Raw genomic sequence first — 24,360 nt, 5'->3', positions numbered from 1 at the left:
GCAGGGGCGTGCAGGCAGAGGCGCAGACTGGCTGGTGACAGAGCTGGGGCAATCTGCCAATGCCTCCCAGTCAGGGGAATCTATGGGGGAAGGACCACCCTGTTGTGATTTTTCTGGGGGTTTTTATGTTGGGGTTCTGTGACACCAACCCCCAAACAGTAAAGATTCTGAAAGTTACCGAGGGTGGGGAAGGAGGCCGTGACTCTAGGTTGGACCCAGGTGGGGGGTGGGGCCAAGCTCAGACCAGCCGACCCTTTACTTCCAGAGGTACAGCTGGCTTTCTTCCCAAAAAGTCGTTTCCCACATTGCCTTGCTAACATTCCCTGTTAGATTTTTTCCCCCCTTTGGGTCCCCTTGATAGGAAAAATGTCCCAATAGAGGACGATTGCCCCCAGAAATAGCCCTGGTGTCCGGTTGAAGTGTGCTGAGGTTTGGGGGCGGAGTCCCAGCGACTGAGCTTCCTTTCTTCCGGCCCCTCCTCCAAGTGTGTCTGAAACTCTCCTAGTTTGGGAAACGCGTTCTAAAAAGGACTTTACCGGAGTCCTTTGACAGATGCCTGGGAGTCAGACCAACCGTTCGCTCAGGCACTTTCTGAGGTCTCCCTGGCCCCTCCCTGGCCTCTGGCTACCTCCTTTGGGGATCGGGAGTGTCTCCATTGACTGCTGAGACAGGCAGATACAAGCAGCCAGATGCCCAGCCAGCCTAGATTCTGGAATGGAGTCTCTCTGCTTGGTTCCCCCCACCCCCAAACCTCCCTGGATTAGTCTTACTGGCTCCGTTCTAGAACTCTGGGTCTACCGGGCTTGCTCCTCTGTCCCACGTACACATGAGCTCTAGTTGGGCTGTGTGAACGCCTCCAGTGTCCAGCACCTGCACGGAAGAAGGAGGTGCCAGGTGCTTTGCTGGGGGCAGGTGGTTTCTCATAAATCTTTAACAGTCCCAGGAGGACTGACATTATTGTATTCTGCAGACAGGAAGTAGAATCCTACTCCCAGGTGTGGTGTGGACAGGGGTGAGGCCAAGGTCATCCAGCTCTTTGGGTGGGGTGGTGACGTGGACACACCTGGAGTCTAGCTGCAGGACTTTAAGACAAAGCTCTCTTCTGCCCCTGCAGGGTGTCTCCCACCCTTCTCCCGGTGGGGGTGGGAGAGGCGGCACTGGACAGGATGTGGGTGTGGCTGCGGCACTTGGGACTCCTCTAGTCGGGATCTTTTGGGAAGTGAGAGCTAGCTGAGCTGGAGCATCCTGGAGGGTAGCTCAAGAGGGTCAGCCGCTTAGATGGAGGATAGGTGTGCCCTGGTCTGGGCTTTGTGCCACTGCCTGGGCTTTCTTCTCCAGGCTTGGTAACAGAGGACATGCTCCTTCCTAGTGTGCTGCTTAGCAACGGAGTGCCGCTTTGCATAATCAATGAGGCCCATCCAATTCTGGCCTGAAGTGGTCTGGGGAAGTGGAGATGGCCTTTCTGGGGGCTGCTACCTCCTTCATGACTGGGTTTCTCCCCCCCACCCCCGCCCCTTACTCTCGGATCTGATCTACTCGCTGTCCAGACAGCTAAGTAATTGCCTGGTGGGACGTGATGGGGGGAGGGGCGTGTCAGCCGCCGGAGCCTGTGACCTGAAATGGCCCTGTTCACCAGGTGGTGTTTTTTTTTTATTTGTTTGTTTTTTTGTTGTTTTTTTTTTAAAGGCAGGGTTTCTCGGTGTAGCCCTGAGACTGTTCTGGAACTTTCCACTCTGTAGACCAGGCTTGCCTGGAATTCAGAGATCCTCTGCCTCTTGAGTCCCGAGGATTAAAGATGCGCACCCCCACCCAGCTTCCCCAGGTGTTCCTACAGCCTTGGGCATGGGTCCTACCTGGGTGGAGAGCTTGAGTGCCCGTGCCTAGGGAAGTCCTGCTGTCTAACAATCACGTCTCCCTTCTGTTCCCGCCCAGTTCTGGCATAAAGCATGCTTTCACTGCGAGATCTGCAAGATGACCCTGAACATGAAGAACTACAAGGGCTACGAGAAGAAGCCCTACTGCAATGCGTGAGTTTCAGGGGGACAAAGGAGTTTTCCGGGCACATGACTTCCCTCCCAAGCTCTTCTTTCCCCTCTGATAGCCCAAGGTGACATTGTAGCACTTGCACACCCTACTTGATAGATTGTGATCACATCGTCCCTTCATAGCAGAGTGTTCTGTCCCCATTTTACGGATGAGAAAACAGGCGTGCGCAGGGCAGGAGGGGACTTTCCCAGGATCACCTGGCAAGGCTAACGTGAGGCTGGCTTGTAGACCGCCTCTGGGCTGTAAAGCCAGTGGGCTGCTTCCATTGTACCCTGTTGTGCAAAGGGCACGGCAGGGATTAAGAGGCCTGTCCTGTGCCTGCTGCATTGTATCCAGGCTTGGGGAGTGTGAGTCTCCCCTTGGCTTTCTCTCATTGGGTGGTTCTTTTCTCTATTGTCCCTTCTAGAAGGTTCTATAGACCTCTTGCTTCTTTTCTTTGTTTTTGAGAATACAAAAACATAAAAGATTTGTTCATTTATTTTATGTATATGAATGTTTTACCTGCATATATGTATGATACCACTTGTGTGCCTGGTATACATGGAGACCAGAAGAGGGCATTAGATCCTCTGGAACTGGAGTTATAGGTGGTTGTGAGCCTCTATGTGGGTGCTGCAAACTGAACCCAGGCCCTCTGCAAAAGCAGCCAGTGATCTTAAACACTGAGCCACCTCTTTAGTCCCCTTATCGTAATTGAGATGGAGAAGGGTGTGGCCTGACACTGTCCTTTATTCTGAGAGTTGCTAGTTTGGGTTCTGTTCCTTATATAGAATCCTGTATTGTGGGCCAACTGGATGCAGGGCTTGGGGAGAGAGGCCACTGTCTCCCACCCTAGAGGGACACCATCCAGGAGGAGATAGGGTTGAAAATCTGTCTCTAAGGGGACTCATGAGTAGCAAACACAACCTCGGTGTTAGGTCCAGAGCGGGTGCAGCAGCTGACCTCAGGCCACTTGCAAGGGCTGGGCTTTGAGGTAGGTAATCAATTAAGTTTCTGTACTCGTTTGTCTCACATATTCCAGGCTAGTCTAGACTCGTTACGTAGCTGAGGATAGATAACCTTAAACTCCTGTTCCCCACGCCTTCCCCTCCAGATGTGTGGGTTTCTAAACACGCTTCACCATGAGCAGCTGGTCTCCTAATTGAATTCTCCTTAGCCAAAGTTTACCCGAAGGGAAACTGGAGACTTGTCTCTTTGAGGATAGACCATATGCCCCATCTCCTTGGCCCAAGGACCTTGGGGGCTTGAACACTCACCAGACACTTGTTGCCTGCCCTCTGCTGCATGCCAACCTGTCACAGGTGCTGGGAACCTGATTTCTGATAAAATCTCAAACTCAAGAGGCAGCATGACCATTGTTCCTTCTAAAGGCCCAGGCCATGGTGGATTTGAGTAGAGGAAGGCCCACAGATTTTTTGGCCCCTTAGTTCTCCTGATTTCTATGGCTCCTTGGCCTACCCAGCCCCAAGGGAAATGGGACATTCTTTGAATTCTTAAGGGCTCACACAAACCCTGATTCTCTGCCACTTCCTCCCTCCTTTGGGGAGTGGGGTGGGGTTCAGAAAAACCAGGGCACTTAACTCTTTGGGTGCTGGACTGCTTCAGACTGGTCTGCCAGGCTCCTTTGCGGGCATCTTCTGGGCGGGCCTCCACTTCCCAGAAGTCTGACTGAGCTTCTGTGAGCCCAGGCTGTAGTTCTCCGCTCTCTTCTCGAGAGAGTTTACTTGCTGCCCGGTGAGCTCTGGAGAGACAATGCTTTCTTTCAGAATGTCCGTAGCCCTGGTACCGGAGTTCTAATTTAGTCTTCTTGGGGGAGATGGGCAGCAAATCGGAGAGGAGGAGAGCCTGAAGCCTTTGGGGTTCTGGGAGAAGCAGGAGCTGAAGTCTTCCCTGCTTGGCCAGTCACCAGTCCTATCCCCTTCCTGACATTTGGCTAGGGAACAGATTGGTATCTCTCCTAACTTTGGCCCTATACAGGTGACCTTTGACCTCTGGCCCAGTGGGTGTTTGCTGGAAAGGACCTGCACTGAGTCGTGTGTGTTGGCATGCGTGCATGCTTGTGTGTGTGCTGGCATGCTTGTGTGTGTGCTGGCATGCGTACATGCTTGTGTGTGTGCTGGCATGCGTACATGCTTGTGTGTGTGCTGGCATGCGTACATGCTTGTGTGTGTGCTGGCATGCGTACATGCTTGTGTGTGTGCTGGCATGCTTGTGTGTGTGTGTGCTGGCATGCGTACATGCTTGTGTGTGTGCTGGCATGCGTACATGCTTGTGTGTGTGCTGGCATGCGTACATGCTTGTGTGTGTGCTGGCATGCTTGTGTGTGTGTGTGCTGGCATGCGTACATGCTTGTGTGTGTGCTGGCATGCTTGTGTGTGTGTGTGCTGGCATGCGTGCATGCTTGTGTGTGTGCTGGCATGTGTGCATGCTTGTGTGTGTGCTGGCATGTGTGCATGCTTGTGTGTGTGCTGGCATGCGTGCATGCTTGTGTGTGTGCTGGCATGCTTGTGTGTGTGCTGGCATGTGTGCATGCTTGTGTGTGTGCTGGCATGCGTACATGCTTGTGTGTGTGCTGGCATGCTTGTGTGTGTGTGTGCTGGCATGCGTACATGCTTGTGTGTGTGCTGGCATGCTTGTGTGTGTGTGTGCTGGCATGCGTACATGCTTGTGTGTGTGCTGGCATGTGTGCATGCTTGTGTGTGTTCTGGCATGCTTGTGTGTGTGCTGGCATATGTGCATACTTGTGTGTGTGCTGGCATGCGTACATGCTTGTGTGTGTGCTGGCATGCTTGTGTGTGTGCTGGCATATGTGCATGCTTGTGTGTGTGCTGGCATGCGTACATGCTTGTGTGTGTGTGTGTCTCAGCTGTGCTGCACTTCATTGCAGCTGCATCAGCCTCTTGGCTGCTGCACCCTGCTGGCTTTGTGTCTGCTGTCTGCTGAGCTCCTTGTCCCTGGCCAAACACAGATAGGTGGCCCCTGCACCTGTCTGAACTAGGGCTTCCCCTGCCCTAGACCAGATTCCTCCTGTGTGCAAGGCCCTGGGTCAAATGGTCACTTTATTCTCTCCCATTTCCAGCTGACTCTGAGCCCATGTACATTCAGGTTCCTGAATCTCAGGGCTTCTGGGGACTAGTTCCCTCCTGCACGCTGCCGCCGGACTCCTTTCGGTCCTGGGTTGTCCGTGGACCCCAGGGTAGGCCTCCTGTTGCAGGGTGCTACTCCCCTCCACCGGACTAAGCCTGGCTAGGGTGGGGACACACAGGACCAGGTGACGTCTCTTGGCACTTTGCCAAGGCTCTAGGCCACCCAGGGAGTGCGGGCTGAATCTGGTGTGCAGGGAATTTCTGTGTGCTGCCTATTCCTGGCTAGTGTCAGCCTGGGGGCAGCTTAGGCTCCTGTGGAGACGAGGAAATGAGGGAAGAAAGCCGCGTGTCCCTTCTGCCTTTCTTAGAAAGTGACTGAAGAGTGGAAAGGGCTCTATTTCTCTCCTTGCAGCGATGTGTTTGAGGTCGAGGCAGGGGCATGGACACAGGCTAGTGCTTGCAGCCAGCCTGCCTGGTGTGGTGAGCCACAGTCATGCAGTTACACACTGTCCTGGAGTGGCCCTGCACCCTCCGCTGGGCACCCTCGGGGCTCCCACTGAGATTCCTGCAAGTCAGCTCTTCACTGGGGGTTGGGGGTGGGGCACACTCCTACCTGTACAGCAGCCCAAGGTGCCTGCTCACCTGTTCTTTCATGAAGCTTCCAGGTGGGTGGAGTGGGCCCGCTTTGTTGGCTAGAGAAATATTTATGCCCTGGATTATTTGCTTTGTAAATTGGATCATCATCATCATTATCATCGGAACCCTGGCTCCTGCAAACCTTTTTCCTCCCGCTGGTTCTATGCAAAGAAGCCACAGAGTGTGGAGGTCGGGGCTGGGGGTGGGGTGACAATGGGAATTAATTGCTTTGGGAACCTGCAGGCCGGCTTGTAGGCTAGGAAAGGAAGTGAGACCTCCATAGAACCTTTCCCCTCAGAGTGACCGCAGAAATCTGGGTTCCTGATTCAGTTTACCTGAACTGTAGGGTGAGGGGCTAAGTTGAGAAGAGTGGAGATGTCCTTCCTGCTGGGGACTGTGACTCTACCCGTTTCCAGGGTCGAAACTGGCAGTAGGATCCAGTCACTCTGTTCTAGCATCCGGATCCCAATCCCAGTGTGCGTGAAACAGTCTCAGGTAGCCCAGGCTGGCCTTAAGCTATGTAGCCAAGGATGACCTCGAACTCGTGTGTGTGTGTGTGTGTGTGTGTGTGTGTGTGTGTGTGTGAAGGGGAGATGTCCACGTCTGAGTGCCCGCAATCACACGCCAGTGCACTTGGGTAGAGCTTGATGGGTGACATGCAGGAGTGGGTTCTCTCTTTCCGCATGGGGTCCTATGCCTCGCTATGATGGCCCTGGGTGGGGGGCACTGGTGGCATCTCAGGCTTGCCTACCTCTCCCAAATTATCTGCTTCATACTGGAAAAATTGAATCAAATATGTTGGGGAGTTGGGAGAAACAGGGGTGAGGGGTGTGTGTGGTATATTTGGGGGTGAAGGAGGCCGGCAGAAATAGGGAGACAGAGTGTCAAATGCAGCCATCAAGCCCCACTCTGCCACACTCCCCCTCATGTAGACAGTCAGGGCCTTAAGGAATCATGGGGACCACTCTCTCTCCCAAAGCCCCGTTTTTATTGATAAGGAGTTTGAGGCCCAATATGTCCACGCCTTACTTAGCTTGGCACAGGTTTTTCTCTTTAAGAGAAAAGTATGGCCATTGTTTAAAGTTGTTAGTGAATGAAAAAAGAATGGAAAGGATGCAGGGTTTCACTCTGTCCGCAAAGCCTGAGCTCTTTCTCCAGGCTACCCCTCATCTTCTCGATTGCTCACTTGGACCCTCTGGCCAAACAATGCCTCCTTGTTTCTTTCCTACCCCTAACACTTCAGTCCTGTAGGCTGGGGTGTGGGGATGTGGGGGTGGGAGGGGGTAGCTGGTAAGAATCAGGGCTAATGGAACCCGCCCTCTCTGCCTGCTTATGGGCAGTGTTCCCAGCAGGAGCTTTGCGGGGAGCCAGAGGCCGGATGTTAAGGCCTTTTTCTTCTCTCCTTCCTTTTGGTAGAAACCAAAGTTCCTTGTATTCTGCTGATGTATTTTTACTCCTTTCTTTGAACACAAAGCTGTGGTTTTTGAAGAAGTCCCAGCCTAGAAGGGATGATGCTCCCTGCAAAAATGGGGAGCTGGGCATTGAGAGTCTGTAGCCTGTCCTTGTTCAGTCTCTGGGATACAACTCTTGCCCACGCTGTCCCACACACCCCCTGTCATCTTGGAGCAGCTTCACGATGTTTTCCTGCCGTGGAAGAGTGTCTTAGGTCCTCGTTGCCTGAGATGGAGGCCACTTCTGATGCCTTGGGTCGTTGTCCTCTCAAGGGTTTCAAAGGTCAGACTGGGAAATAGGCTGGGCCTGAAGGGTGAAACAGTGTTTGGCAGCTACCTTGCCTATGATAGCTTTCACAGAGCTCTGGGAGCTGGAGCCAGACCAGAACCATCTGCCCTAACAGGTCTGCATGCCCTCAGCTGGCCAGGCAGCTGTGGGCAGAGGACAGTACGCCAAACAAAGTCTCTCTCCTCAACTCCAAGCCTTAGTTTGTATGCAAAGTTGGCATCCAGGTGATGCCTGCCCTTTCCAGCCTCGTTGGGTATTTGAGGAAGGTTGTGCACCTGACAGCCCATGGAGGAGCTGAGCTGTGAACTTGTGGCATCTGTGTCTGTGTCTATGCCTCCCCATTCCCGCCCCCAAGCAGCTGCCCAGCTCCCCAACTACCTTCTGGATACCACAGACTTTTCCTGCTTTCATCTTCCTGGATGCCAGGTAGCTTCCTTGTCCCTCAAAACCCAGCTTCCTGTCCTGTTGGCCTCTCTATGTGTCATTCTCCCACCTCCCACCTCCGCCAGAGCTGTCACAGGCAAAGACAGGTCTGTGGCTCGCGAAGGCACCACAGTCTCTGGGAATGATTGATAAGGGGCTAGCCCAGGAAGGGACAAAGCAGCTGTGCTCTATGGCCTCAGCTCTGCCTCTGTACCTTTACACTGCCTCTCATTTTGTTTTTGTTGTAGCCTGGAGATGTGGCTGGGGTGGGGGGGGGGTCTTGTGGTCTTCCACACTGGTGTGCTCCTGTCTCACCCCTTCCCCCTGAATCTGAAGGTGAAAGGTGACTTCACCCCGGGTCGGAGAAGGAGGAGAAAAGTAGAATCCTAGCAATGGTTTCTGGAAGGTCGTTTGGAGTCCTCTTCAAAGACCACCATACTGGGGGAGGGGCTGCGCTGGGGCTCTGGTGTCCTGCATTCTAGAAACAAACCTGAGCACAGCTGTCTACAAGAAACCAGCCCAGGCCCCTTGGGCATCTTCTGGGTTGAGGATACTCTTGCCGTCTGTCTTCCCCTGCCCCCATACCCCATAGACCTCTCTCTCCCTCCTTCCTCTCTCCCTTTCTCTGCTCTCCTGCCTGGAGCTGAGGATGAGGTTGCCATGGGAACCTGAAGCACAGCAGCTAGCAGGAGAAGGGAAAGGCAGGGTTGTCTCACCCAGGGTTGGGGGCTGTGGGGAGGGGACTGGGCTAACCCATCAGGAGGAAGGCAGTGGCGTCCTTGTGGAGCCCTGGGGTTGGGTGTAGCCGCCCACTGGACTGTCTGGAGCTCCTTAATCCACTAGCAGTGATAAAGGATTAAAGTCCTTTCCTGTCCCTAGCACTCTGGAATCCACATGTAGGCCCCCCCCATTAATATTCCTGCTCTAGGGGGTGGCTACAAAGAGGTGATGAAGTACCCCCAATCCCATCCAGAGTGAAGGATTTGGTGCTTGTTGGAGGGGCTCCTGGGATCTTCTGATGGGGTACAGGGTGTAGCAGAGGGACAGGGTGCGTGGAGGAGCCATGTGAACATGGAGGGTCCACAGCTGCCAGCTCCATGTCCAGGAAATGCTTTTCAGTTCAGAGGACACACCTATGTGTTAATCACTCCCGAGGAGGATGCTGTGTGTGCGGGAAGCTGCAGAACTAGGGAGGGGGTGTGACTGTCTGCACGTGTCTGGTTATCCCTGGGCCGATGGAGATGGCTTTCTGCCTTACGTCTGTGCATGTGGTCAAAGGAGAACAATGCGCAGGGTTGTGAGTGGGCTTCTGTGGCTGTGTGCTTGTTGGGTTCCTGCCTTCTCTCTCCAGGCCGCCTCCACTCTGCCCCGCAGGAAGAGAATGCTAGCTGGTTCTCAGACTTGACCCTTCCCAGCTGGCCAGAGCTGCCTGGATCCTGGATCCCCTATTTCTGCTCTATGCATCTCTGCTGACAGATGCCCCACTCACCCTGGTTTGTGTCCCACTTCCCTTCAGAGTGGGCCCAGTTTGTGTGGCGGGTCCTTTCTTCAGTCTTATCTCCCAGGCTCTCAGGACCCAGACAGCTCACTTCTGTTCACTTCTCGTCTCTAGGAACAGAATCCTGCTTGATCCTCCTGGCCCTGGGCAGGAGCAGGAATTTTTGGATGGGCTCCTGAGCTGTGGGTGGCCTGGCTGCAAGGCACTGGGCCAGACCTGGGGGTAGGACCTTGCCTTTGCCTGCCTTCATCCACAGCCATGCCAGCTGCCAGCTGCGGGCACCTGTGTTTGCTTTTCCCATCATCTCCCTCCTCTGGCTAACTGGGATGGATGGCCAGGACCCACATGGGCATCACCTAGGCCTAGGACAGTGACATCAGCAAGGGGGTGAAGATGGTCACTTAGAAACGGAGCCCGTCACTGTGTCCCTTCTAGACTGTGTCCCTTCTAGACACACCTTCTTTGGTTGTCCTCTCTATCCAGAGTGGCCCAGGGGCATGTCATATTTTGGTACAGGTGACTGGAGAACATGCTGGGTTTGGCTAAAGCATCCAGCATGCGGCAATTCATGACCTGCTGTGAGCATGTCGGCCAGCCTGCATAGGTCATATCTAGAAAAAGGCCCCACTGGGCCATCTGTCTCTTTCTTACCTAGTGTTTGGCTGCCTGTGAATCAGGGGGTCTGTACTGGTCACTGCTGTGATAGGTGCACTCACCCAGAGCTAAATATGTCCAAGTCAGACTTGTCAATACAGTTCTTGCTTGGAGCAGCCACCCACCGGTCCCTGAGATGGGTGAGGTCCATGTGGACCCTACCTATCACATTCCAGCACCAGACACAGATCATGGCCCGTCAGCACCTCACTGTGACACAGGAGGTTGTGGAGGAGTTCTCTAGTCCTGGCCCAGCTTCAACACCTGGCGTGACACTTGTTCTTTCGAGTATTTGTTGAGCTTCAACCGCTGTTCTGGAAAGCTTAGATCAATCAATAGACAAGTGATCAAAAACCCTTTCCTCCCTTCGTGGAGAACTGGAGCAGAGAGTGGCGGTGTGATGAACGCATGAACTCAGACCGCTGAGTGGCAAGCACCAGTACCCACACACTGTTACCTCTGTCAGTAAGGACATTTTCCTTCAGGTTCTTGCAGGCAGGCTTCTGGGCCACCTCTAAGGGACCGTTTTCTCAGGGTCAGACTTCTGACCCATTTCTGTGTGTTTAGGCTGTACTGTTCAGCCTCTCTAGCCTCTGCTCTGTCAGAGAGCAGTGACAGCAGTTCATGAAGTAACAGCGAGTTTGATAAACTAACTCACATAAGCCCCGAGCGCAGGACAATATTAACAGCTGTTGCCTGTCATTGGAGTGTGACTAGCCACAAGCCGATCTTCCCAGCTACCCTGTGATTTGGATGCTATCAGCCCCTTGAAACACCATGTTGGACACGTATTCTCTCTCTCTCTCTCTCTCTCTCTCTCTCTCTCTCTCTGTCTGTCTGTCTGTCTCTGTCTCTCGTTTTCCAGACAGGGTCTCTGTGTAGCTCTGGCTGTCCTGTAACTCACTCAGTAGACCAAGCTGGCCTCGAACTCACAGAGATCCTCCTGCCTCTGCCTCCCGAGTGCTGGGACTAAAAGCGTGTGTCTCCACCACCCAGCACTTGCATTCTTTTAGCGCACCAGTTGAGAGTTCTGACAGGGAACCTTCTGGGTATTTGGTATTCATTTTTCCTTCAGTCCTGGGTCTCTCCTTTTGCTCTCCACTACTGGTCTCAGTCCTGATCCTGTGCCCGTCTGCACAGCTGACTAGGCTCCTCCTGGGTGAGCTCTCCCTGGGATCCTCTATGGGAGACTCCAAGGCATGGATTACCTGAAACAAGGGTAATCAGAAACCCTTAGAAGCCTTCCTGTGGCTCTGGACAGTTCAGTCTGCCAGTCAGTCACTCAGGCCTGCTGTGTCTTGCCCACTCAGCTAGCCTAGGCTGTGCCTGGGAAGTTCCTGACTCCCTTCAGCGGGCAGGGGTTGTTCAAGGATTGGAAAACCCAGAGTGAGTGATGTCCAATCTTCTTTTTTGTCCGGCAGACACTACCCCAAGCAGTCCTTCACCATGGTGGCTGACACTCCGGAAAACCTCCGCCTCAAGCAACAGAGTGAGCTGCAGAGTCAGGTGAGGGGCGGGCACTCTGTGGCTGGGAGAAGGGGAGGGCCTGTGTAACCGGATTGGGCAAGGGCTCCTGTGGTCTCTGTGAGGCCCGAGATGCTGAAATCCTGGGCCCTGCTGTCTCCCCACCCCCACCTTTCCTCAGTTACTTCACACTTCCTGACTTCTGTGGGGCGGGGGTGGGGGGGGGTGGGGAGGGATGAATACTGTCTACCTACTTGAAGTTGGTTGGAGAAATGGGGGCATCTGTTTGACTTTGTTAGGGTTCCTACAGCCCGCCTTATCCAGGAAGCTGTCCTCTGCCTGCCTCTCCGTTCACACCTGGCACAGAAGGGCTTGGAGCCAACCAGAAACTTGCCAGTGTGGGTTACACAGCCTGTCCTCTGTAACCAGATATCTGGATGCCTTTTGCATCCCTAGGAGAGAGGACAGTGTGAGGAGGCCCGTGTTCTTTAGCCTGGCTTTCCTGAGTGGCACAGGCTCCTACATCGTCTTCCCTGGCTCAGAGAAGATTCTGTCCTTTAGGGTTACTGAGCTACAGTGAGCTGGGTGGCCTGGAGCCCCGAGACCTTATTAACAAACCCTTGCCTGGATCCAGCCTGCTCTGCCTCAGCAAGGATTAAAAGATTAAATGAGAATACAAGTAGGGGAATTTGCTGGGTTGGCAAGGTGCCCAGGGTGGTGCCAGCTGGGCCACAAGGACTCACTCCTCATCCATGAGAATTGAGGTGGCGTCCTTCGCAGGACTGTTTTTGGTGGTTGTTGTTTTGAGATGATTATGTCACGTAGCCCTTTTTAAAAAATTGCCTTGGGGGGGGCGGGGCGGTGGAAAGACAGCTCAGAATGCTTGTCATTACAACCTGTGTAACTCCAGCTCTTGGGGATCCAAAGCCTCTGGCCTCCACAGACATCTGTAATAACATCCAGATAGCCCCATGGAGACACATACACCTACATATAAGTGAATGTTAAAAAAAAGAAGAAAGAAAGAAATTTAGCTGGGCAGTGGTGGCGCATGCCTTTAATTCCAGTGCTCGGGAGGCAGAGGCAGGCAGATCTCCATGAGTTCGAGGCCAGCCTGGACTACAAGAGCTAGTTCCAGGACAGGCTCCAAAGCTACAGAGAAACCTGTCTTAAAAATCCAAGGCAGAGGCAGGCGAATCTCTATGAGTTCAAGGACAGCCAGGGCTACACAGAGAAACCCTGTCTTGAGAAAAAAACAAAACAAAACCAAAAGCAAAAACAAATAGAGGGGCTGGAGAGATGGTTCAGTGGTTAAGAGCACTGGCTGCTCTTTCAAAAGACCCGGGTTCAATTCCCAGCACCTGTGGCAGCTCACAACTATCTGTAACTCCAGTTCCAGGGGATCCGACACCCATGGCAAAACACCAACGCACATAACAATCTTAGGAGGGGGAAAAAGAGTGACCTTGAACTTCTTATCCTCCTGTTCTCCCGTGTTTTGGGATTGTAGGTTGTAGCACACCTGCGGCTTTATGTTTTTCATCCACTACAGGAAGGGAACAGTCTCCTCCTTCTTAAAAGACACACAGCAGTCTCTACTGCTGCTGAGAACTTGTGAAACCTAACAAGTGTAGTTGCTTCTCCTTTCTTGTCCTTGGTGCAGCTCCAGGGGTAGGTGGAAGGTAGCTCCCTTCCTGTACCTGCTTGGAAAGTGAGTCTCCAAAGAGTCCCCAGTCACACTGAGCCAGGTTGTAGGGTCTGGGCTCTAGTCTTTTCGCTCATGCACACAGGTGTGGTGCCTTGAGTGTGTGAGCCCTCCTGTGTGTTCCATAGGACAGGCAGCTGCTCGTCCCCAGCAGTTCCAGGGGAAGTGACAGAGCAGAAACTCCCGCTGCCTCCAGTAGGCAAAGAGAGGGGTCAGAGGGCCAGCTGCCTGGGTCAGGCAAGAGACCTTTCTTTTCCTTTCTACATCCTGCTCCAAGGAGTGATTCAGCACCCTTGCCCTTGTGAGCCCAAGCTCACCCTCAGCCCTTTTTCTTCTGGAATTTTACCCCTATGGGGTGGGGCCGATATCAGGAACCAGCCAGCCCTGCCCTTTACCCACCCCTGCTTCTCTACGTAAGCACCCAGGGCTGGGGTTGCAGTTGGGAGGGCTGTTCTGCTCCCCAAACCCAGATCTGGACGCTCTAGACTATATCAGGGGCCTGGTGTAGACTCCTGCGGGTAAGAGAAACAGCGTCATTCTTTTAGGTTCTTGGTAAGGGACAGGCCTGCACACACCACACACACACACACACACACACACACACACACACACACACACACACACACAATCTGTGTGCATCAGTCTTCACAAACATGCATGATGTCAAAAAGGGAAAATTCCCTTTTTGAGGGGCTCCCTCTCTGGTTGTTGGTGTTTTGACACAAGGTTTCTCTAGCTTTGAAGCCTGTCCTGGCACTAACTCTGTAGATCAGGCTACTTGAACTCACAGAGATTCGCCTGCCTCTACCTCCCCGAGTGCTGAGATTAAAGGCGAGCGCCACCACTCACCAGCTGACTGTTGAGATTTTTTTTTTTTGAGCCAGGGTCTCACTTTCTCCTTGACTGGTCTGAAATTCCCTATGTAGTTCAAGCTGGAATTCTGCCTCAGCCTCCTGGGTTCTGAGATTTTAGGTGTGAGCCGCTACTCCTAGCCTAAGAAGGGATTGTCTCTATTATAAAAAAGGGGGCCATTGAGGTTTGGGGAGGTCATGCTGACGCATCTTTGTTATCCAGTCACAGCCCCTGCTCCCTCTCTGTCTACTGGGGAATCTAATGGCTTGTCTCTCAACACCGCTTGACCAGGGAGGGGCCCAAGGCAGGCAGATTTTGTGCTTAGCTGGTCGGGCCTCAGAGTATACGGCTGGAACTGCTCTATAGGGCTGACTTCCCATAGCACCAGCTTACGGGAGGTTCACCCAGGCTAGCCTCAAACCCCATTAATCCTTCAAGCTCAGCCTCCTGAGGGTTATGTGCCAACATGCCCAGACTAGGGCACTCTGGAAGCTTGCTCTGCTGAGTTGCTGACTAGGTGGGAGCTGGGTAGAGCTTTGGGATGGTGCCACACTGGAGGATCCGTGGCAGTCAACAGAGTGGGAGGCGAGGGTGTTGACCTCTCCACTGGGGGCACAGCTCTATTCCTGGACCCGGGGACCTGGAGGAGGATGTGCAAAGCCAAGAGCCTGGTCCCTTTTGCAGCGTGTGTCTCTCCCACCTCCTACCATCTGTGCAGTCTGAGGCTTTTTTTCCCTTTTCCCCCTCATAGTTTTTTTTCCACCTCTGTTAGTGGTGAAATGGGGACAACAGAGACCCATTTGCCGAGACACTGGGGGTGGGGCCTGCTATGAGGCTTGGAAGGACAGGCCTGCCTGGCTGGCCTGGCTATAGGACTGTGGCTGCTGGGGGGTAGGGCTCCTGAGAGCTTTGTGTGGCTGGAAGAAAAGTGGGAGCCTTCTGTCCCTGTGCGGCCCCACCCCAGCAGGGTGTCATGGACTCCTTCCAGGGCTGGCTCCTTCCTGGCCTGGCTTCGTGTGTCGGTTCTTCTTCCTTTGGGGAGTTGCCCGGACCATTTCAGCTTTGTTTCCCCACGGCTGTATTAGTTCCCAAAGTGGCACTTTGGGTGTTTGGGATATCTGTAACCTCTCCAGCCCCAGACTGCCCAGTAGTGACGCTCAAAGTGGCGCTGTCAAAGCTGGCACCTGTCCCCAGGTCCCCCTCTTCTCACTTGCACCCCACCAAACGGAGGCAGCAACTTTGGGGTGGGGCTGGGTAGAGGATGTGTGTGTGTGTGTGTGTGTGTGTGCGCGCGCGCGTGTGTATGACTGAGTCCAGGCCCTCTCCCAGGCAGAAGTGCTGGGAGTGTCTCTCTGGGTTTTTTTCTTCCCTGTCACCTTCATAGTGTGTTTCAGGAAATGCCCTTGAGGGGAGGGAAGTGTGTGGCGGGTGCTTCCCTGCCACTCTTCTTGGGTCCCATGACCAGCACTAAAGTGTCACACCCCGAAGAGTGTCACTCTTACTAAGTGTGGTAGCACCTGTCTGTGATCCCCAACTAAAGGACTAGGGAGAAAGCTTCAGTGGTAAAGACCTTGCCCCCTCAAGTAATCGGGACCCAGATAAAGAATGCCGGAGTAGTTAGTTCTTGCTTGAAATCCCTCTGCTGGGAGCCCAAGACCCATGGATTCCTGGGACTCTGTCCTGATTGGTGAGCTTTGGGTCTATAAGAAGCCCTGTCTCAAAGGAAGAGGAGGGGTATCCGTGAGGAAGCATCTGAGGTTGTGCTTGGTGCTTGTGTGCATGCGTGCTGGATGTGTGCGTGTGTGCGCGCGCGTGTGTGCATACCCAAACATGAACATGCACACGTACGTGTACACGAATCTTCTAAAGATGCTCTACTAATAGTGTGAGCCACTCCTGGAGGTGCACAAGGAGGGTGAGGATTGACATGCCTAGGCTATGTACTGAGACCTTACCTCATTCTCACCAGAGCCCGCAGCCTACCGGCTGAATCTTAAATTGCTACCACTAGCTGTGACTCGGGGCTAGTTATTTAACCACCCTGCCACGGGGCCACCCTGTGTAAAGTGGGGATCATCTCCCCCGGGGTTGGCTGTAGGGATGTTAGTATGTGTTAGGTGGCGGCCACTCTTGGCGCGGTGCCAGGGCTTGATAAATGTTTCCTTTTACTGTTCTCTCTGAAGGGAGAGGAAATGGATGCAATGACTGTGACCCCCACCCCCACCCCCAGCTCTTTGCGGCCGTGGGTCTGATGTAAATAAAATGCGCTTGCTGTTTTGTTAGAAGGGAACGGGTTATGTAGTGTGGGTCCAACACAAGGATGAGGTCATTGCATTGCAGTGCGGAGGAATTGGTGGGTAGAGTGTGTCTGTGTTTTTAAGGCATTCTTAATACATACCCCTCCCCTGCTGGCCTTGGGCTTGCCCAAGAGTCCCTAAAACTCAGAGAGAACTACTTGCCCCTGTCTGGGGGTTAAAGGTGTGCACATGCCCCCTCCCCACCCCCCCTTTTTTTTTGAGAAAGAGACAGTACAGTGTCTTGCTACATAGCTAGGCTGGCCTAGAACTTTCAGTTTGGCCCAAGCTTCGCTAGGATTACTGTGTGCTACCGGGCCTGGCTCTTTATGCCGGATCATGGTGGATGATGTATATGGATGGATTCAGTTCGTTGCTTACTTATCCGGCAAACACTGGTATGTGCCTGCTCTCAGCTGGGATCAATGAGAGGGTAACCAAACCTGCCTGAGAAAGGTAGAGCTTCATGGACACCGGCAGTCTGGGCGTCATGCCCTGTGCTTTGTGGGAATTTCCAGAGAGGGAGGCCCTGGCAGCACCAGCAGGGCTGGAGTCATCTGGCCGAAGTTCAGGCTCTGTTGTAGCCAAACTGACAACTGGGTTGAGTGACCTGGCAGACTCTGTCCCCTGCTTCCTTGTCACAGCCGCCGAGCCATCCAGAGAAATGCAGGCCCTCCTGCGTGGGTGAAGGGAAAGTCTCCCCGAGGCCCTACCTCTCAGAACTTTTCCTCACCTCTAGTCCGTTAAGGCCAGAAGCGACTTCAGAACCAGTGGACCTTAGAGACTGGCTAGCCAGCTTTTCTTCCCTGCATCCCAACCTCAAGAGGGGACCTGGCTTGCCTTGGGACCTGTAGTCACACTGTGTGGCACCCAGTTAGGGCGAAATGGATGATCCTTCCAGTGAGGCAGAAAGGCCATTCCTAAGCCTGGGAACCAGCTGATGTCATCGCAGTGTTGCCATGGTAATTGTTCCCTGGATTAGGGGCCTGGCCCTTGCAGAGCAGAGCCAGGAAACTGGAGGGAGCGGGATTTGGCCTTGGGTCAGCACATTGGCGTTCACACATTGGCGTTGACAGAGCGCCTGCACACTTGCCCTCATGTGGCGTGCGACACAGCACTTCTGCCTCAGCACTGGCGCCACCGACAATTGCCCATTTTACAGATGTGGAACCTGAGACTTCAGGGGTAAGGCCCCGGTCCAAGATTATGAAGCAGGTTCTGGTTCTGGGCCAATATTTAGTGACAGGAAAATCTCCTGTCTTTTGACATGAAGGAGAGAGAATCTGATCTCATTGTCTAAACTGGGCTGGCCTCAAACTCATGATCTTCCTGCTTCTCCCTCTATTCATAATGTTACAGGCATGCGTCACCAAACCCAGCTGTGTGCATGCGTGTGCGTGCTTGTGACTGCATATTTTGAAATGGGTCTCATATAGACCAGGCTGGCTTCAAACTGACTTTGCTATGTCTCATCCATCTATCTATCTATCTATCTATCTATCTATCTATCTATCTATCTATCTATCTATCTAATCTACACACACATCCTAGATTGTCCGTGAACTCTTTTGTTTTTTCCTTTCCTAGACGGTTTCTTTGTTTAACAGCCCTAGCTGTCCTGGAACTCACTCTGTAGACCAGGCTGGCCTGAACTCACAGAGATCCACCTGCCTCTGCCTCCTGAGTGCTGGGATTAAAGTCTTAAAGTTGTACGCCACTGCCCGACGTCCGTGAACTCTTACCTTCCTGTACCTTGCGAGAGTCGCGACTATAGGCGTGTATTGCCATCCCTGACGTCTCTCATGTTTTAGCCAGTGTCTGTGATGGCTCTTTTACAGGAATCTACGGCTGGGTAGGACCCTTCCTGGTCTCTGCGCTCTCCATTTTTCTTCTTTTTCCAGATGTCTCTTTCCGAAGGGCCTTCTAGTGGTCATGTGATATTTCAGGCCTTCCTAGTAGGGTGGCCTGGGCCTGAACCTTTCTTCTGTAGCTTCAAGCGTCTCTCCCAAGCCTGTCAGTCCAGGTTTATTTCCTTGTCTCCTGTGAACCCACTGCACTCAAACTGCAGATATTTTTGGTCTCTAGATACATCCTAATCTTGCCGGTTGAATGTTGGATTACAAGCCTGAGCTACCAAACCGGTTTAGGCCTTTTTTTTTTTCTTTTTCAATCTGCGTCAAAGAGGAAGGATGCACCAAAATTGTGATCCTGACTGTGGAGGACCGGACAGAACACACAAGCTGTAAATCCTCCGTGCGACAGCTCAGTGTGTGACCAGTGACTTTAGGCCTGGGAGCTGCCTGGGCTTCCTGGAAACTCCCAACATCCTGGCCCCTCTGTCCTGGGCTGACCCGTTTCAGGATAGTGCAGCCACTGTAGAGGAAATGCAGGCAGCTGGTGCGGCCTGGAACAGACACTGAGGTGGAACCGTGGATATTCGAAGCCAAGAAACAGTTCTCTGTCCTGCAAGTGTTTCCCAGCCTCTGTTCTGTTTTCTAAAATCCCCAGGGAAGGACAAGCTGTTCCTTCAGTGTCGGGGAAGTCCTTTCTGTAGTATCTCCTGAGTGCCTCTGGTTTTCCACAGAGTTCTTAAGAGAAGGAGCAGCAGTGGCGTGGGGCTCTCCCCAGAGCTCGTACCCCTGATCTGATCTGAGGTTCTGTCTGTGCAGCTGTCTGTCTGTCCTGTAGTTTCCTCCATCTTGGCAGGCTCGATGGGGTCGCCACTCTCCTAGGCACAACCCTTGTCTAGTTGGTTGCTGAAAATCTCCCTCACGCTCTTCGTGTGTTCCGCCACGTTGTGGCTGGGTTGTGGGCTGCTGAATCCTCAGATTTGGCAAGGACTTTCTTATAGTTTTAGGCAAGAGGAGAATGTTAGGAGCCAGGTGTCCGGGAACCTCAGGACATTTGCTGCTAAGTCATGTGACCTCAGACTGGAAAAGAGACTTTGTGGGTGTGGGTGTGTGTTTCAAGACAGGATTTCTCTCTGTAGCTTTGGAGCCTGTTTTGAACTCACAGAGATCAACCTACCTCTGCCTCCCGAGTGCTGGGATTAATGGCGTGCGCCACTATTGCCCAGTGAGACATGACCTTTTTTTTATAAAATATATATGTGTGTGTGTGTGTGTGTGTGTGTGTGTATGTATTGCTGGGCAGTGGTGGCACACACCTTTAATCCAGCTCTCTGGAGGCCAGCCTGGTCTATAGAGTGAGTTCCAGGACAGCTAGGGCTACACAGAGAAACCCTGTTTCTAAAACAAAACAAACAAAAAGGTATTATTTTATGTATCTGGGTGTTTTGCCTGCCTATTGTGTAACATGTATGTGCCCTGTACCCTCAGAGTAGAAGAGGGCCCCGGAGCCCCTGGAGCTGGAGTTACAGATGATTGTGAGCCACCACGTGGGTTCTAGGAATGGACGTGGGTTACATGTACCCGAGAGGCACTTTGGTGTCTTTTTGGAATGAATGGTTTATTGGTCACATGTCACACTTTAGGGAAAGTGAGTAACTCCAGCGAATGAATCTAGCTCTCTAGCTCTAGGTTGATGCCACGGCTATCTGGATATCCACTCACAGTAAGCAGATCCACGGCTATCAGTAGATCCATGGCCATCTGGATATCCACTCACAGTGAGTAGATCCACGGCTATCTGGATATCCACTCACAATGAGTATATCCACGCCTATCTAGATATCCACTCACAGTGAGTAGATCCACGGCTATCAGTAGATCCACGGCCATCTGAATATCCACTCACAGTGAGTAGATCCACGGCTATCTGGATATCCACTCACAGTGAGCAGAGTTGGTAGAAGCAGGTTGCAAGTCCTGTGCAAGCCTATTGCACAGCAGGCCACCATGTCCCCTGCTGGGGAAAAGACAGCTGCTCAAGGCCTCAATTATACTTATCCAGGTCAACCAGGAAGTCTGACGTTCAGGGGTCACCAAAGTCACTAAGGTCAGAGCCAGGCTGAGGCACAGGATCCTGGTGGGAACTCCGTTCATTTGAAAGGGTCCTTTGTCACTAGAGTTCACGGCCTGTGTGCACTGAGGTACACTGGAAACCAGAGTCTCCCAAACTGCCCGGAGTTCATCTTTGCAGACTTCTGGGTTTGTGTGTGTGTGTTTTCCTTGTTTTTGTTGTTGTTGTTTTGTTTTGTTTTCAAGACAGGCTTTCTCTGTAGCTTTGGAGCCTGTCCTGGAACTCTCTCTATAGACCAGACTGGCCTCAAACTCACAGAGATCCACCTACCTCTGCCTCCCGAGTGCTGGGATTAAAGGCATGGACCACCATGCCCAGATGTTTTCTGGTGTCAGCATGTTCTGATGTCAGGAATGCCTCCATCTTTATTTTGTGTTCTAAGTGCTCGCTGCAAGTCCTCTGGAAGAGCTGATAGTACTCATAACTAACGAGCCATCTCTCTAGCCCCAAGAAGTTGCTTCTTTATGGGCAGGCATTCAGTGTGTGACCTTCCCTCAGAACCTTCTAGATAGGTGGTTATTATTGCTCTGACCCTTTCTGCCTCAGGCTTCTGCTTTCTATGGGGGTTTCTGCCTCAGGCTGGGCATTGCCTAACCTCGCATTCCTCCTGACCTCAGGCTTTTCTCTTCCCTCTTGGCCTCCAGGTGCGCTACAAGGAGGAGTTTGAGAAGAATAAGGGCAAAGGCTTCAGCGTGGTGGCAGACACACCCGAGCTACAGAGAATCAAGAAGACCCAGGACCAGATCAGCAATGTGAGCTTCTGCCCCCTGTTACAAGTTACCCAAACTGTCCTCCTCTCTCATCTGCTCCCCAGGAGGGCCTGGGCGATGGTGGTTTGAATAGAGGGAAGGGAGAAGTGGAGGCTCCCAAGTGCCTTTTCTTTGCTCCCCCTCTTTGCTAGGCATTCTGCCCAAGTAGCATTTACTCCTTAAAGAAACTGGCCTTTTAGTGTGCATGCGTGTGTGTGTGTGTGTGTGTGTGTGTGTGGTGTGTGTGTGTGTGTGGTGTGTGGAGTTATCTTCCGATCTCTAGAGCAGGCTCCCTTCACCGCCTGGGCATGGTGGGGATCAAAGTACAGATCAGATGTTTGCTTTAGCACCAGGGTCAAAGCTGGGGTTGGGGGGGTTGAGCCTCCTGTCTGCCTCTGGTGCTAACACTGCAGTCATTTCCGCCCTCCCTCGCCAGCCTCCCACCTCAGCTTGCTCTTCCTTCCTGTGTGAAAACCCAGCTGGCGCTGCCCGCCAGCCGGCCCTACACCCACCTCCAGGCCTTTTCAGGCCGGAGCTGGGGCTGGTCACCGGTGTCTGTTGGGTGTCAGCTGTTAGATGGGCGGGCGTGGAGAGTGGGTGGTGTGGTGACAATCTCTGTGTGGTCCCTCAGAGCATCTGGGGTTAGAGAACGGGCCTCAGTTTCCTCCTTTGCGTAGCCACAGACTAGCAGCTGGGGTGACTCTGGGCTTGCAGGGGCCTGACTTGGTGTACGTGGGAGTCGGATGCTGCCGTGAGTGACATCACAGAGTACGGGCACGTGCCTGGGCACGGAACTTTAGAACATGCCCAGTCAGCTGCAGCAAGACTCCTATAAATGAAGGACGAGGCAGGCCATTGTCCTTCTGTCTGTAACAGGAAAGGGTCCACCAGGTGCCCCTGTCACTCTGGGCTGAGGGACTAGGGATGGGTGGATAGGATGCAGATTCAGATGGCCCACCTATGCTCCCACTCTCTAGGGTCCACAACCCTCCCCATCCTGCCACCCTCATAAGCTAGCTGGGCTGTGCCCCTGGTGAGCTACAGTGGAGGGTCAGGGAGATTCCATAAACACAGCGCCGAGACGGAACCGCCTCTGCCCAGGGTAATAGCTTTCAAATTCTGCCCTCTGTCTAGAAAAAAAACCATTTCCTTTGTTTAGTGGTACATGCCTGTAATCCCCACTCTTGGGAGGCTGAGGCGGGAGAGTCTTGGATTCAAAGCCTCTCTGGAGGTTGAGGCACAGATCAAGAGGCTGAAGCCATGCCTGTATGAAACAAAGAAAACTTCCTGAAGGAGGACTGAGGATGTAGTTTCGTGGTGAAACAGTCACCCAGCATGCATCGGGCCCAGAGTGCCCTCCTCAGCACCAAAAAGAGGAAAAAAGGAAACCACTGTTGTGAATAAGTGCTTTGTAGTTGGAGTGCTCATTCAGATACTTTCTGTTCTTGTTTCATAAAAAAAACCGACAGGGACAGTCTAACCAAAAGTGAGTTTTACAACCCAGTTGTTGAGCTGAAGTCTAAAATGAACGGCCTGAGGACATGGACTGCGTCTCCTGGGCTGGAGAGTGAGCCTCAGATTGTTTCAGGCCCTGTCTGGCCCGCACGAAACCCTCTTACAGTCGCCCTCTTCCAGTCTGGGCCAGACTCACAAGCCCTGGAGTTTCCTTTCTGGCTCAGACCACACAAAGGGCCAAAGGGTGTGTTAGGGAGCTCTCCCTAGACGGAAAGAAGGGAAGTGGTCTGGTCTTGGGTAATTGGGAAACCGTGAAATGGCTCACAGGGCTGGAATCTGTAGCTTTGTGTTCTGAGATACCTCCAGGCGATGCTGCCAACTTCTGGGGCATTCTTTCCTGTGAGTTTGGAGACTCAGGTGAGACAAGTGAAGCCCTGGTCTTCCCTGCATCCCGTGCTGGGAGGTTTCTGACACCCAGTCTGTTTCTCCTGCCCTCCTGCACCCCGCTATCGCACAGTGGAGACATTAATGCCTGAGAAGCTCTGGTAACAAAACACTGGCTGTGTCCAAGATATCCACATGGGAGCTAGATAGCATCTTATCAGCCACCTCAGGGCTGCAATTAGCTGATTGTCCTGGTTCTGAACTGGGGGAGGTACCTTGAACCTGACCTGGGCTTTCAGAGCCACCAGACGGAGCCTGAGCTGGGAGGACGTTAGAAGCCTTTGCTTAAAGTCTGTCTCTGTCAGAGCCCCCGACCCCCAAGTCAGCTGGGCTGTAGCTCGGTGGTAGAGCACTTAGCATGCACAAGGACCCATGGGTTCAGTTTCCTCCCTGTACGCACAAAGGGTCCCCGGCTATCATAGGGCGCTTGGTGAAAATGCTGTCTTTCTGTTCCCCCAGCATTCTGGTTTGGCATCCCTGGCCTGGAGCCGGAGATTCAGCATTGTAAACACATCCCCTGGCTTACTGTGAGCCTTACTGAGAGAGAGTTGTCACTTCAACTCCAAAGGTTTCACCAGCCCCTCAGTCAGAGAACGCCAGGCCTGGCTGTGTCCCAGAATCCTGAGGGAACTTTAAACCGCAGGCAGAACTGTGACTAAGTTGTGCCAACCTCCAGCAGAACTCTGGGAAGGCTGCTGTGCAGAGCCACCCTGTAGTGTGGTTCGAAAATGACATCCCTGTGTGTGGCTCGTCCCTTCCCAGATTAGCGCCTAATGACAGGTTCCCAAAGGTCAGGCCGTCCTATAGACGGAGCGGTTGAAAACCAAGTGCTAGTCCTCCTGGGATGGTGATATTTGCTGTGTAAGGCGAGAGGGTGAGGGAGACATGGGCATGCCGGCTGGCGTGAGGGCTCCTGTCTTGCCCGTTCACAGTGGCTAGACTGCTCTGAGCTTTAGTTTACTCCTCTGTAAAAGTAAGAGTAGTCACGTGACTGCTGGGGCATACTGAGTGCGCCTCAGTGATGAGCTGTCAGTGTTCAGAGGCAGAGCTAGCTCCTCTACACTGAGAAAAGGTGGTCTGCTCTGAGGCAGACTGTGGAGTTAGCATGTATGGAGGCCGTGAGTGCATCTCCAGGAGTGAGGGGGAGAGGAGGGAGGGAACTGTATATCTCTTACAATTCTGTCTTCCTGGACGTGTGCCCTGGCCCTGTGCTGTGTACAGAAGCTTAAAGTTCACATACGTGTTTGCTCCAGATTGCTCAGGACTTTATTAATTTTAAAAAATAGTTTATTATAAATTTGTATCTATAAACAAGATCCTAATCAATTTTTGG

The 24,360-nt window shown here is 52.9% G+C and overlaps 1 protein-coding gene across 1 annotated transcript in view; it reads left to right on the top strand.

The window, feature by feature from the left end:
* Lasp1 (LIM and SH3 protein 1) overlaps nucleotides 1-24,360 on the top strand; it is a 40,320-nt gene that overhangs the window by 5,348 nt on the left and 10,612 nt on the right. The window contains exons 3-5 of the mRNA XM_075990880.1: nucleotides 1,933-2,027; nucleotides 11,505-11,589; nucleotides 21,024-21,131. Of these exons, the coding sequence (XP_075846995.1) occupies nucleotides 1,933-2,027; nucleotides 11,505-11,589; nucleotides 21,024-21,131 (288 nt within the window). The remainder of the gene's footprint in view (nucleotides 1-1,932; nucleotides 2,028-11,504; nucleotides 11,590-21,023; nucleotides 21,132-24,360) is intronic.

The sequence above is a fragment of the Microtus pennsylvanicus genome, chromosome 11 (assembly GCF_037038515.1).
Source record: "Microtus pennsylvanicus isolate mMicPen1 chromosome 11, mMicPen1.hap1, whole genome shotgun sequence".
Taxonomy (NCBI): Eukaryota; Metazoa; Chordata; class Mammalia; order Rodentia; family Cricetidae; genus Microtus; species Microtus pennsylvanicus.
The sequence above is the reverse complement of the archived record's forward strand: the minus strand, read 5'-3'. Positions and strand labels throughout refer to the sequence as shown.